Raw genomic sequence first — 15,349 nt, forward strand, 5'->3', positions numbered from 1 at the left:
TAGTTTAATTGAATAGGGAACGTCTCATTAAGAGTAGGAAAAGGTAAAAATGATTTATTATGGTATCAACTTTTAAAGTCTTTCAAAACCCACTTTATTTTTTAATGCATTAGGCTCCTCACACTCACCCATCTTTAGTCAGGCCACTCTGTTGCAGCTTTCCTCCTGACCTGTAGATGGCGCCCCTCTAAGACAAGCTTCAACGATTTTTTACTTCTTTTTTTTTTTTTTTTTACTCTTTCATGTGCAACAAAGTACCGAGCTCGACAGTTACGAAGAAGGGAAAGCCACCCTTTTTGAGAATCTTTATTTTGCTTCAGTTTTATAGCTGATTTTCCACATCTCCCCCAAACCTTTCTGCAACATATCAGGGATTTAACTGAACCTGAACCAATCGTTGTTCGGTTTTTGGGTCAGTGTTGGGACGCTTTGTGGAGGAGCAAGTTTTTTCCCCCCTTTCTTTCCAGTGCTTAGTCGTTTTGTTGAGCTGCCACTGGGGGGAAAAAAACCGAACCAGGACTAAAAGCGGCGAGTTGACGAACCAGAAATACACCGGAGAACCGCGGCCCCAGCCGCCGCCGCCAACGCAACGGGGAGTCGGGGCCCGAGAGGGAGCCTGCCAGGCCCTCGGCTTGATGCACTCAGCCTGCCTTGCTGCCACAGCCACAGTCCGGGATGGGGGAAACCAAAATCATCTACCACCTCGACGACCAGGAGACACCGTACCTTGTGAAGCTTCCCGTGCCTGCGGACAAAGTCACGCTAGCGGACTTCAAAAATGTCCTGAAGAAGCCAAACTACAAGTTCTTCTTCAAATCTATGGACGATGACTTCGGGTAACTAAGGGGGGTTATTATCATTGTGTGTGTACCGTGGGGGTTAGGATAACGACCCCATGTTGTCTTAATGACTACGCTGCTGAAATAGGCTGTTGTTAACTAATTCACCTCCTGATCCAGTTGTGTCCTCCTCGTTTTTCTTTTACATTGCCAGGTTGTTGGTGCTCTGCCGTCTCTTTGTTAGCTGCTAGCTTCCACAGCGGATCTGCTCTGCGTCCAGACCGCGTTTGTTTACATTGCTTGTCTCGAATTTGCTTGACCAAGTTTGGTGATACAGTCTCCCCGAATCAGAAAAAAAAAGATATTGGAATGACTTTTAAATATTTAAATCGACAAAAACCGAAATTATGGTCACTGACCTGAGTGGTGGATTCTTGTTCTGACTTTAGTACTGTCAGATGCAGGTCCATGCATTGAAAGCATATATGCTAACTTGCTAGTGTCAAAAATGCCCAGAGCCAGTTTGAGTCGGTGAGACCTGCAGGCCCCTGCTGCTGTTGTTGTCTATTAGCCAGAGGAATGCAGAGTTGGACACAGGAATGTCCTCTCCATCACTCTGGCAGCTTTATGAGCATGGTCTTTTGTGTTATAACACAGCAGGGAAAAGTGGGCAATTTATCCTCCTTTAGACAGAGTCTGTCTAGATTCTAGGAATTAGAAAGACTGTATGTAACATTTTTGGCAACACTGTCGCCAGTTTTCCAATGTTGCCCCTGAATAAACTCCCACTAGGGTGGGGCAAAAACTTGTAAAATAAATTGCAAGAGGGAAATTCTCATTCCTGTTTATTATATAATCAGAAAAAAAGCCACCTAAACCTCATCTCTGAACTGTAACTATTTAATGACATGCTCGTGTAGTTTTTATGCCCTTACTTTCTCAAGGAAATTTCATTAAGCTTTGATATTTTTCCTTGAATATATAGCTTTGACAGTTTTTGGAATATTGAATTTCTGCCAAATTTATTCTTGTGTGGCAAAGCGTTGTTAAAGTCTAAGTTTTTCTTTATATGGCCATCTGTAAGAACACATTATTGCTGTAGAATGTGAGTAACTATAATTTTATTTTATTTTTATCTGGGAGTCATAGTATTTAGTTCATTTTGCAAAAAAAGAAAAAGATTTGGTTTAAATATAGCAACGATATACCAAATTACATATATCTGGTGTGCATAAAATACACAATGGCAGATCCTGAACAATAAAAATGTACAGTTTGAAGCAGAAGCAAAAGGTATTTTATGAAGAGTGGTTTCAGCTCAGTTATTAGATAGACTTTCAGTCATGTTTTGTAACATTTAGAATGAGAACAATTTTTACTCAAGTTGAAAACTTACTAAACAGTTTATGAACCCCATGTCTTATGAAATATTGGATTCTGTTTTACCAAAAAATTTAAACAAAGATGCATAAAAATGGTTTGGTTGCTTCTCTTTGAAAACGAGCAGCAACTTTTTATACTAGTCCTAAAATAATTTACCATTGTTCATAACCACAATAATCTCTTCTGAGATTTACTTTAATTTTGATGCAGATGTATAGATCCTGTTCACTAATATAGAATAAACACCCTTTCAGTGAAGTTGTAGTTTTCAAGCGGTCATTGCATAAACATCAGTTTTTCCCATCTGTTTATATGCCTGTTTATTGTGTTATGTGAGCGTAACAAGCTGGTGTTACTTGTGAATTAGCTGGGCTCTCTGCTGTTATAGCCACCTTTTAGCAGTTTCCAAACTTGTAACTTAAGAAAATATTTCTTTGTTTAACTCTTGTTGCCTGAGGTCTTGTACTTTGAACAACAATTTAAAAGAAAAAAAAAAAAAAGCAAAAGTTGCTTCTGTGTTTGTTATGGCAGATTGATTGCTTCAAAATGCGCCCTCATGTTTACTCACTCTTTGTTTTCCCATTGGTAACACAGGGGTGCCCAAAGTCAGTCCTCGAGGGCTGGTATCCTGCATGTTTTAGTTCTCTCCCTGGTGGTAGTAACAACCTTTTCAGCATGTCAATGTTCTTCTTAGGCCTTCTAATGAGCCATCATTGGATCCAGGTGCGTTAAACACGCAGGATGCCGGCCCTCGAGGATCGACTTTGGGCACCCCTGTGGTAACATTTGACTGAAAAATGTCTCTCTCTCTCTTTGCAGAGTGGTAAAGGAGGAGATTTCTGACGACAACGCTAGGCTGCCCTGCTTTAATGGAAGAGTGGTGTCATGGGTAAGCTCCGAATGAGTCCTGGAGTATGTTTTGTTTGCTTTGTGTGTGTGTGTGTGTTTCTTCACCGTGCTTGAGTTGTAATTGAGTACCATTGAAGTGCATCAGTAATTACCATCTGTTGTGCACCAACCATGACCATACATCATCTCCAGGGTGTGGCCTTAAGCATCTGTGCAGTAATGTTATTATCAGATAATGATCCTCGGATGAACACATGGACTCTTCTTTTTTGTCCCCAACAGTTTTTACTTTTCAGCTCGTTGATGAACAAATAAGGCTCAGCAGCTTTCAAACATTTCCTTCAAAGTCACTGGACAAACTAATCAACACATAGATCATTGTTTAGTATTAATCTCCCTTAGAGTTAACACCAGTAACTCTCCTGTGTCAAGAAGTGCATCTGGTGCTGGTTCATAGCCTCCCTTCCTGTTTGCCCAAATGAAATTAAAAGCAAGTGAAATCACAGGATAGCAGGAAAATGCCCAATGACAAAGCCTCTCACTTCACTTCATCTAACGAGAAGATTGAATCTCCCAGGGAGGAGAGAGTAAACTTAAAGAGGAAAACTGTTCTGTGTCTGGATGGAAGAGGTTGATGCCTCTTGTTAATACCCCACCATGTGGTTATAATTATAGCTTTTATTTACTTGTTTTTTTTTTCTCCAAGATTCATCAACACAGAGTTGCTGCTGTCTATTTAGTTCTCCTCTGTTGTGGTAATTTTCATTAGTGTGTTTAGAGATTGTGTGGCTGGATTTTAAAAAAAAAGAAGTAAATTACATCCTCCGCCGGCACGTGCACGACGACGCTTATCTCTGCAGGGCTGTTGAAATTTTCCACAAACGGACGCAGTTATTTCTGCTACATCCATTTGTTTGTCTGCGGCGCTCATCTGTTGTTTCAGTCATCTGATCGATTGTCCCCTGGGGGTCCAGCAGCAAATCCCAGCGCTGCTCGACAAACAGAATAATGCCGTGCTTTACTGTCAGCTGAGTAATTAAACTTGTCATAAAAATATTTTGGAAGTCTCTCCATTTAGTTCTTTTGTTGAAAAAGAAAACTCAGCCTCTGACATGGTGTTAAAAACACCATTCAGTTTGTTTTGGTTTTTTTACCCAAAAATGTATGCAATGAAAAAAGTTACATAAAACTTACAAAATGAGTTTTTGAATTTGTAAATTTGGCTTTGTGCACAGATGTGTTGATGACATCACAAGAAGCAAGCCAATGAACCGGCAATATTAAACACCATATTTTGACATAAGTGTTAAAGTGTTAGTCTCATTTTGGATGATCAATTTCCTCTTCATAAACCTATTTAGTTATTCATCAATCAGTCGCCCGGAGATCAAAATCAGATCTTCTAATCAGCTCTGATCAGGGATTGAAAGGGCAAATACTGAAAAACCTGTTTTAAAAAGTATTTTCATTAAATCTATCAAGACTAAGAACCTCCATTCTTTTTAATCTATAATTACGTCAAATAACGGGATGTACTTCAGTGCACTTTTTTTAAATTATTTTTTTACTTGGTAATAAATTAGATAAAGGTTAAGGACATGTGCTTTTCATAGGTGGGACTAATGTGTGATTTTCTGCTGGATTCAAAACTGTTACCTCTATTAAGCTGCAGCACCTGGTTTTCCTCTGAGTTTTTCCTTTCAGTGCAAATTGAGGCCAAAGAAAATTTACTGTTGCTTAATTTTCCTTAAACGTGTCGTGTTCTTACACGTTAAATGTTTTTAATTTACTGGTTCTAAACTAAGGCTGCACGATTCTAGAAACAAATTTCTTTGTGAAAAAAATTCCCACTACTTTTTTCCCCATTTCAAGACGTTACAACTGCTGATATAATATCAGTATTTTGTAGTATCCTGGTCACTAATATCCAGATCACTAGTGGGAATAAAAAGTCCATCCAATTGGCCAGATACTCTAATAGCAAGCATATTTTGAATGTGTTGCACTTTGTTTATAATGGTCTCCTGATTATTGGATTCAAGCAGTCCTCTGCATTGATGATGCTGCATATAGTGAAATTACATTGTAGGTTTTTATATATTAAGCAGCTATTTCTTGAACTGAACAGTCTTCATCTGGAACTTTACTTTTCACCTTGTGAGATTCAATCTTTTTATTAGATGTCATAATTTCAGAGGCTTTGAATGAAAAAAAAAAAAAGGTTAAATAATGCAAACAAAGGGGAGAAAATCCAAATGGGTGTGCTCAAGAAGTCTGATCAGTTGCCTTTTGCCTTAAAGTGATGTCATCTGAGGCATGTGAATGCTTGTTTTCGGGAAGGTAGGTTTTTATTAGAAAATGCTTTACCAATAAAAAATGTAAATGCATTTTAAAAAATCCATCGTGCAAGACATGTTGTCTTGCATGTGACAAACGACTCAAGATGAGTTTGAACAATCTTACAGAAACGTGTCTAGTAGCTTTAACACACTGCTTTGTTGGACACTAGTACTCAGCAGTCTTTCCTCACGCTCTGACTGATTTTACTCTGTTTGTGGATAGTTGGTGTCAGGAGATGGAGCTCACACGGACGGAGGCTCGGTGGCCGACAGTTTAGAGCAGACGCCCCCTTTGGAGAGAACCGGGGGAATTGGAGACTCGAGACCACCTTCCTACCAGTGAGCATATTTAATGACAGATCGGTTTTGTCTGGTTTATTTTTATTTTTTTTTTATTTTTTATTATTTTGTTGTTTTTTTCTGTGCCATGGTTAAAAAAACTAGACAGGCTTTTGTTTCCTAATCTCCGAAGAAAGAACTTTTAATCTTTTTGTCCTTGGGTTTGTGTAGGAGTATAAAATGTAGCAGTTTTGTATGGTTTTTTTTTTCATATTCTTTACAGTTTACTTATTAAGAAAGGAGATCTCTTTAGGAAACCTGTCAATGCTGTAATATGATTCTAAAATATTCCATGCTGGCATGATGGTCAAACAAATGCAATGCTCACAAAAGGAACCAAAGTTCTTGTCATTTCTGCAAAACAGCCTTTCTCCATACAGATGATTTCGACCAAGAGAGATTAGTTGTAAACATTTATTTTAATGACCCAGCTGCTCTGATAATGACCAGGAGTCGCTCTGTGTCTGAGTCTCTCTCTCTTGCTTTCGCTTCGTCTTCAGTGGGAAAGCAGCTAGCGGGCGGGACAGCTTGGACAATGACACAGAAACCGGCTCCATTGTGTCGCAAAGGAGAGACAGAGACAGGGAGAGGCCGAGACGGAAACACACAAACGACCATGGTCAGAAAGTCCTGCCGCCTGCTGAGCTCTTAATGCATTGTTCACAGTTTGTTGGATTTACAAAATTCTCTATCAGTCATTTGGACGTACATATATGTACAGTTACCTTGTTACAATGAAAAGTGATTCAATTAATTAGTTTTTTTGTTTGTCTTATTGTGCTTCAGTGTTATGTAAGGTAGATTATGTCTATTAAGATGAGGATGAAAAAAAAAAAAGTTTGACATAACAAAAAGCTTTAAATTTAACTTAACTCGAAGTAGATATTTGAAAAAGAACAACTACATGGAACTTTTAATATCCATTTAGAGATTTTTTATTTTATGTTTTTTTTTTTTGTTTGTTTTCTGGAGTGAGACTGCTCAGTTTTTACGTTTAATTAAAATGCTGTACTGCTGCAGGTGGGAGGCAGAACGGGTATTCATCACGAACGATGGGACGCGGAGCAGCCGACTACGACAGCTGTTCATCCTTCATGAGCAGCGAGCTGGAGTCTACTTCCTGCTTCGATTCAGAGGACGATGACGCAACCAGCAGGTCAGAGGTTCTATACTGCTGTCCTGAGAATTTTAGGACGTATAGTTAATTGTTTATGTCAGAGTGAAGTAAAATTGTAACTGTCTTTTGTTATTCACAACACATTAAATTGATCAGTTTTTGTTATCAAGTTTTTGTGAAGCATTGACAGTTTCCACTTCAGATACAAAGTTCTATGATACAAGTACATGTAAGAAAAACATGTTTTTTCTTTGTTTTGGCTTTTAGCGCCACCATTATTACTAAAATGTAAATTTTGACTCGGCAGCTTCCGTACCGGTGTTTAAATGCTGCTCATAAAAACATAATGACTTATTTATGACTAAGTTTGTAATGTGTTAATTACATTTAATGTATTATAGAGTTGTAGTTTGTATGCTATATGTAAAATTCTAAAAAAATAAAAAAATCATTGCCTTTTTAGGTTTAGTAGCTCCACTGAGCAGAGCTCATCTAGATTAATGAGACGACATCGCCGTCGCCGACGGAAACCAAAGGCCTCCAATATAGACAGGGTGAGACAGCACAGACCTTTGAGTAAACCACAGCAATTCAACTACAGATGTTTTGATGAAAGTTCCCTCCAGATTTAAATGTTTCTTTTTTGTTTTGACCCCCCCCCACCCGCCCTGGCTATTCATTCATTTTCTTAAACGCTCTTTGCAGTCTTCATCATTCAGCAGCATCACAGATTCCACCATGTCTCTGAACATTATCACCGTAACTCTTAACATGGGTAAGTCACAAGTTTATGTTAGACTTGGCTGTTACCACAAACTATCTTCTTTCACTTTTTAAACTTTGCCTCTCTCCCTTCCTTCACAGAGAAGTACAACTTCTTGGGCATCAGTATTGTGGGTCAGAGTAATGAGAGGGGAGACGGAGGGATCTACATCGGTTCTATCATGAAGGGAGGAGCTGTGGCCGCAGATGGACGGATAGAGCCAGGGGACATGCTCTTGCAGGTGTGAATATGTACAAGAAATTAAAAGAGAAATGGATTTCCTGAAGGTTTTGGTGGCATACTTTACATATTGAATAGAGAAGAGCTTTCTTGCATCAGATGCATGTATGCATTTAACAGTACGCAGTTGCATCTAGTTTGAAATCACAATTTTTCTCAGGGTATTTCCTCCGAATGCAACCATTTTTAACTGGCTATGCTTTATTTGTTATCTGTACCTTTTATTTATTTATTTTAATCATTTGTAACATCTACATGCGTTAGTCAAAGAAGAAAACACACAATTCTAAAAAAACAAAAAGAGCAAAAAGAAAGAAACAGTACAGACCTAGACAAACTTATATTACTGTCAATACCAAGAACTAAAGTGTTGGATTGTTTTACCTTTGCTTTTTTGTACACATACAGCATAATCGAAATCAAAACAGCAGAGTCACTGTTGACAAACTCATAAAAGAAAATAACCATAATCAAACCTTACTGTATTTGTTTAGTAAATTATTTTTCGTCTTCTTGTTTTTATTTAAACAGTGAAAAACACAGATTTAACTCCTTATAATTATTCCATACCTGAATCTTTCAAATTGAAGTACAATTGTTTTTAATATTTTTCCTGACCTTTAGTTTTTTAAGCAAGCCCTTAATATCTTGTAAACTATGTTTACGGGGGGGGGGGAAATTCTTTCCCAACCTCTTATATACTGTAGTTGCCCCTTTTGAGACGTACAGCAAGTCCAAATAATGGCTTTGCACAGTGGGATTTACTGGCACAACTGAGGAACTGTTGTGTGGGAATTAATTTAGTGTACTGACTCAGACAGCCTGACTCTGTTTAATTTTCTGACCTTTGTTCCCTGTGTAGGTGAATGACATAAACTTTGAGAATATGAGCAACGACGACGCAGTCCGGGTGCTGAGGGATATCGTGCACAAACCAGGGTTAGTTGCCGTCATTACTACGCTCCACATAATTATCCCCATAAAACAGGAGTTGGAAATAATTTTCTAATGGTTATATTTAGTGGTAATGATCTGTGTTTCGAACAGCCCCATTACTCTGACTGTTGCAAAGTGCTGGGACCCGAACCCTCGAAGCTGTTTTGCCCTCCCCAGGAGTGAGTGGTCGTTTCTTCTTTTATTATTCTTTTTAGACAGGTTGGAAAATAGATGGAGAGGGTGTAAGAGTTATGTTTTTTTTTTACAACTGGAATTGTGTTAAATTGGCAGGACATGTTGAATCACAGTTGTCATCAAAATTTAGCTGTTTGCAATGTTGCGATTGTAAAGAACTGCACGCCTGCGATATTTAATAGGCTGTTATGTTTCAGCACCATTTGAAATCTAGTAATGCGTTTGGCTTGTTGAAAGGTCTACATATGCATATAGACGGCTGAGCTGCTAAAACGCAAATGAATTGTGGGAGACATTGTGGTGATGGACAACATGGCGATGAGGGAGGGGAATTTGGGTTAATGAATGTCGATTTTTAACAGTAATAATACCGCAATTTAATTCATTAGCTATTTTATTTCAAATGAATTGAACGTGCAGGTCTAGTTTAATCTAATTACTTGGCAATTAAAAGTCTTTGGAAAACAAATTAGATTTCTGCAAATGAAAGCAACATAACTCACCTGTTTTGACATTAAGGTGAACCACTTTCCTCCTCACATTCAACAGGTGAGCCCATCCGGCCCATTGACCCAGCTGCATGGGTGTCCCACACAGCCGCCATGACCGGGGTTTACCCTCCGTATGGCATGAGCCCTTCCATGAGCACCGTGACCTCCACCAGCTCCTCCATCAGCAGCTCCATTCCCGAGACAGAAAGTGAGTCATATGACCCTCCACCGCTGCCTGCTGTGGCTTGTTATTGCGGCATTTAAATCCAACTGTCGTCAATTTCATTTAGGCTCCACGTAGTCTGCTATCGTGTAAAAGCTGTGCTTCAAGTTTGTTTTAAATATTATAGCTTGATTATTTAGCAGATCTGAGATGATGTTACTCCATTTTAATAATGCAGTAACATTATCTCTCACTAACATGTTGCTAAGACTCGAAGCGTGGCCTCGCCCTTATACTGCATTCCTGGGACAGCTCTCCGTCCCAGTTTTCAGCCCCACAGCTTCCATCTGTTCAATAACTCTCCCCCAAACTGAGCTATAACTCACAAGTTTTAATCTTCCCTGTAATCGTTGGAAACGAGAAATTTTGGTTTCATTTCTAGGAGAGACATGTATCCTCTTTCTGCGAAGTTTTCAACTGACTTTTGATTTGATTTGTATTTCTGTAGTTTTTCGCTCTAAGATGAAACATGTGTGTCATACAGTTACAAAAAGTCATAAAAAACCTATCATTGCTTTGGAATGCTGGCTTCATTTCAAATGCAGAAACAAAGAAGTTTAATAGAAAGAAAAATATTGCAGTTAAAAGCATTTATGGCATCTTCAGCATAGCTAGTTTTATGTGTATTATTGCAGATGGTTTTACATTTAAGGGTGGATTTAGTTAGCTACAGACTTTTCCCCCCAATTCTTTATCAAAATATTCAATCTTGGAATGTGGCGAGCCCCGAGTTTAATGATTTATGAGGTAGATTGACGATCTAAGGAATACATTTTCTACAGCCAGGTTGTTTTGCAGCTGCTAAGCTGTTTGTTTGGCTAAAGCTAGTTTTAAAATCACAATGAAAACAGCCCAGCAATCCCATTTCAGTTCAGACTACAGGAAACCAGACATTATTTAAGGCAAATTCCAAAACATTTTTTGCATTTGTCCCAGTAACACAATCGAGTGGTTCTGGAATCACTGTGGGGGAAAAACAACAACAATGTAGCTCAGTTTCTTACATGATATTGGCTGATATTTCTGTCCTGCAAACTACTAAGATTTGTTGTCTTATGTTCCACAGGATTTGATGACTTTCATCTCTCGATCCATAGCGACATGGCAACGGTTGCTAAGGCTATGGCCTGTCCAGAGTCAGGTCTGGAGGTGCGGGACAGGATGTGGCTGAAGATAACAATCGCCAACGCCTTTATTGGTATGTTTATCAGAGAAGGGGGACATGGTTGAGAGTCAGTTTACATACAGCGCCTCACAAAAGTATTCATACATACCTCTTGAATTTCTCTGCATGTAATCATGTTTCAGACACAAAATTCAGTGTACAGTATTTTGTCACAAACTTGTGTGATAGACCAGCACAACGGAGGACATAATTGTGAAAGGAAAGGTGTGTTAGAAAACTTCAGTGGGACTTCTTATTTTCATCAAGGGCATGTAAAGAGAAAGTTGTTCAGAGTTGATGGGAAGGTGGATGAGTCGTTTCAGGTTAACTCTGGATCCAAACAATTTTTTTTGGAGGCTGCAGCTATGAGGCTGTGGTGGAGTTCCACCTTCCAGCACCACAATGATCTTGAAACTGCAGCCACAGCTACAATGGAACGATTCAGAGCATAGTTATGATTCTACAAAATATTGGCTCAAATGCACACCACACATTGCAGATTTCTTTTTGAGGAAATGCTTGAAAACCATGAATCTTTGCCCATCACATCATTATTCTTTTCTGGTTTTAGATTGTCTCTGCTTAGTCTGTAGTGCCTAAATACTGTTTGCATAGTTGCTTGATATCTTATGAGATTTCACAACAATCTAATGTGGGCATGCAAAGAATGTTGTGTGACCTAGTCAGTGAAGACTAGGTTCATTAGAAATGTGAGCTTTGTGTTTTCTAAGATGTGTTTGGCCTTCTCCATCTCAGGGTCTGATGTAGTGGACTGGCTCTTCCATCATGTGGAAGGGTTCTCGGATCGTCGGGAAGCGCGGAAGTACGCCAGCAACCTGCTGAAAGCCGGCTACATACGGCACACTGTTAATAAGATAACCTTTTCCGAACAGTGCTACTATGTCTTCGGGGACCTTTGTGGCAGTAAGCGGATGCAACTCTTTTTGTGTGTGTGTGTTGTAATATTTGCTTAAACAAGAGAGACAAGTGCTAACTCACCAACATCTACAAAGCAACATGTTATATATGGCGACGGAGAGAAAGACTCACAACACGCACAGTGGAAGTTTAAATCAAATTGTTGGTTTTTTCTTTTTTTAGATATGGCCCACCTCTCACTACATGACCAAGACGGTTCCAGCGGAGGCGCTTCGGACCAGGACACAGTCCCTCCTCTGCCCCACCCAGGTGCTGCTCCCTGGCCAATGCCTCTACCTTATCAGTTTCCCATTCCGCATCCTTACGACCTGCCGCAGCCTTTCCACGGGGGGCCGGCAGCTGGGAGCGCTGGGAGCCAGCACAGTGGTGAGTTGAGTTTTAAAAACCCTGCTGGTTCGCATCAGCACACAAATCACACAGCCAATTTGTGTACAGTTCAGCATTAAAAACAGATGTAAGCTTACATTCATATCATAGACCAGTATGTACCTTGTTACGACTATTTCCAAATTAGTCTGTAGAGTAGATCAGCAATGTGTAAAATCATCAGAGCCCTTTTTGGCCTCAGTTTAGCTAAACCCTTTAAAACAAAACAGCTTATTTCTTTTCATCTACTGTTAGACGTTTTAGATTGTACTTATACAATCTAAACATCTCCAACGTTGCACACACAGACAGACCAAAAAAAAAGACCAACAACTTTCACAAGAACATATTTCCTCTGAGAGGAGGTTAACATTAAAGAGCCACTTTTGGCTCTGGGGCTGTAGGTTACAGACCCCTGGTACGTAAACATCCTGCTAGCTTAGCTAGTCCTCCACCTATTCTTCCAGGGTGGAGAAGCTGTTTGGCTTATTCTTACTCCTTTGACAATCTGATGTGAAATTTATGTCCACATTCAAAATATTTAAAGTTTGTTTTTTTTTGTTGTTGTTTTTTTACGTTTTAGACATCTAACTCCTGCTGTGTCCAACACAGAGCTGGCTAATTTCAATTCTGAGAACTAGTTTCCTGTTGTCTTCCTGCTCCACTGACATAAGTCAAATAGTTTTTGTAGTCATGCTATGAATACATTTATAGGTTTGATTGCTGGTTTCGATTGACTTTAGGAGACACAACTGAGCTTAGTGAGAAATGAGGGAAAACCTATAAAAATAACAAAAAAACTGGCCATATTTATGTCCAGGAATTTTGTTTATTTAACGTCTGGGGGAGGAAAAGCAGGCTTTGTGGTTTTATGAGGCGTCTGCTTGCGATTTTCAGATATTTCCTGACTAACAACAGCTGGACCAACGGAGACAACATGTTAGTTGTGTTGTTTGTTTTTTGGGGGCAGGGGTTGTGTGTGCTTCGTGATTTAGAATGTGCAATATGAAGCAAACCTTAAACAGCCCGAATGTGTTTTTATGACGTTTTAAAAGGCTACTTATTTGCTGTCAGCATTTGTTTTGTGAATGTTGTGTTGCATTGAGTTAAATTTTAATCAATGCAGCGATATGAGACAAACTTGTTGGAAAGTTTGAAAGATATATACATATGTTAAAAACTCATATTATTGTTATTAGAGGACTACAATCTGGCACAGAGGAAAAATGTATCTGACTTTTTATTTGAGTGTATTTTTTTTAAATAAAACTTTAAAATATGACAAAGTAGAAACACAATATAATGTTCAAGCTAATGCTTATGAAACAATTAAAAAGCCACTGAAATAAAAATAAAAAGCATTGAAGAGAACAATAAGTTTATTATCAGTGGGGTAAAAATACGCAGACATTGTGGAAGTCACTTAGATGCCACTATTTGCTGCAGTGGCCATTGAAGAAGTTCTTTAGCTTTCCTTACTCTGCTGTTCACTGTGCGTGATAGAATGATAAACCAGTCCTTATCCAAGTTTTTATAAACTCTTATCTTAAAAAAGGTACATATTTATTTAAAAGGGCTTCATTGCTTTGTCAGTTCTGATAATTATCTTTTGGGGTTTTTTTCTAACAAGACTTTTTTTCAACCCCACTGAATAAATGTTCTGAAATTCTTATTGTCAATGAATTTTAATGGAATTGAAGAATACTTTATTTTAAAACTTTTTAAAACAGCTTTACTAGAGCTTTTTCAGTGTATGAATGGCTACATTAACTTCAGCAGTCTAAAGAGTTTCCACAAAATAATTACAACATCAAAACTCATACTTTAATTGTCTACTTTTCTAATTCTTTCTTTACAGGAAGCAGCGGCTCTAACTGCAGCAAGCACGAGGGTCGGAAGTCCGGCGGCAGTGGCAGCGAGTCCGAGATCAGGAGCCACAGAGCTCCTAGCGAGCGCTCAGTAGCTCCCCCTAGTGAGCGCAGCATCCGTAGCTCTGTCAGCCACCGCAGTGCCATCTCACACTCTATAGTCTACGGGCCCGGCCTCGTCTACGGCCCCCCCGGGCTGCCTCCCCAGCCCACTCATCTGTCCACCGCTGCACCTGGCGCTCCGCAAGGCAGAGAGCTGACGTCGGTGCCTCCTGAGCTGACCGCTTCTCGCCAGTCCCTGCGTATGGCGGTTGGCAACGCCGGAGAGTTCTTTGTTGACGTGATGTGACAATGTGTTGGAGTTGGTAATAAAGTAGCGGGTTGGATGTTCCTATGTCCTCCTCCTCCTTTCGGGTGAGGAGGACATCATGACATGTCAACGGAGGCAGGAGAGATCACAAAAGCTGTAACTCAAAGTCTTGATAACTTTTCCAAAAGCATAAAACCAACCCAGTTTTGCATGCTGATTAAAAAAAAAATGTCTTCATCACTTGTGCTTTTCTCCCAAGTAGTAATGTCCATACTTTCTTCAGTGAAGAAACACCCTAAGCTCAAGATGGAACCAAAGTGTCTTTCTCAGGGGGGGAAAGTTTGTTTAAGGACAAAGCCGGAGTGGGAGGGATCTGGCGGAAACACTTAACTGGGAAGATGACTCGGCTCAAATTCACATGGATGGCTTTTATTTGTGCTGCTATTCCCACCTCTGCTCTGCTTTCCTTATCTAACTCTTCAGCCCTCTTCTCTCTCCTATCCTTGTCAGGAAAAAAAGGAGGATGAAGCACTTTTCCTCTGTTCTTATAGTCCCCACTCTGACCTCTAACAAGGAAATAAATCTGAAGAACACTAAACCTTAACCTGGATTCAAATGTTTAAAGTATTTGCTTGGCATAAGAGAGAAGGATAGAAAGAAATGAGAAATTTTGTATGTAGGATTACAGTCGTTTTTACTGTAATGTTGCATTTGATTTATTGTGTACATAGTTGGTCACAACTAGGTTCATTTTGAAGCTTAACAGCAGCATTGAACATTAAGAGTCCTTTTTACACTACAATGTTGCATTTTATCAGCTAACCGGAGAACTTTCAGTCTCATGATGATGTATAGTGGAAAATTTCTTACCATGCCTTTCACACTACTCTTTTATCAAGGAAAAAATGTCTTTTTATTTATAAATATAGTTTTATGACATAAATGTTGTTTTGTGGGGTCTTTTTTTGTGTGTTTGTGATTCAGTGTGTAAGGGTAAAAAGGAAAAAAAAACTTTCTTGGGCTTATTTTTCCCATGCTACGTCAGGT

The 15,349-nt window shown here is 39.2% G+C and overlaps 1 protein-coding gene across 1 annotated transcript; it reads left to right on the forward strand.

The window, feature by feature from the left end:
- Nucleotides 1-214: 214 nt before the first annotated feature.
- Nucleotides 215-15,245, forward strand: LOC114146636 (segment polarity protein dishevelled homolog DVL-3-like). The gene is made up of 15 exons (XM_028020907.1): nt 215-836; nt 2,982-3,051; nt 5,574-5,689; nt 6,190-6,308; nt 6,710-6,845; nt 7,270-7,360; nt 7,512-7,581; nt 7,671-7,810; nt 8,672-8,748; nt 8,857-8,924; nt 9,490-9,639; nt 10,721-10,852; nt 11,576-11,743; nt 11,921-12,124; nt 13,983-15,245. The coding sequence occupies exons 1-15, from the start codon at nt 676-678 to the stop codon at nt 14,339-14,341; spliced, it is 2,061 nt and encodes a 686-aa protein (XP_027876708.1). The 5' UTR covers nt 215-675; the 3' UTR covers nt 14,342-15,245.
- The last annotated feature ends 104 nt before the right edge of the window (nt 15,246-15,349 follow it).

This window comes from Xiphophorus couchianus, chromosome 6 (assembly GCF_001444195.1).
Source record: "Xiphophorus couchianus chromosome 6, X_couchianus-1.0, whole genome shotgun sequence".
Lineage (NCBI taxonomy): Eukaryota > Metazoa > Chordata > Actinopteri > Cyprinodontiformes > Poeciliidae > Xiphophorus > Xiphophorus couchianus.

Excerpts from the sequence above, each read along its gene's own strand:
- LOC114146636 (XM_028020907.1), top strand. The coding sequence starts at position 676 with ATGGGGGAAACCAAAATCATCTACCACCTCGACGACCAGGAGACACCG. Across the intron at positions 7,811-8,671 it reads CAGGGGACATGCTCTTGCAG|GTGAATGACATAAACTTTGA; the intron begins GTGTGAATATGT and ends TTCCCTGTGTAG. Across the intron at positions 9,640-10,720 it reads CTCCATTCCCGAGACAGAAA|GATTTGATGACTTTCATCTC; the intron begins GTGAGTCATATG and ends TATGTTCCACAG.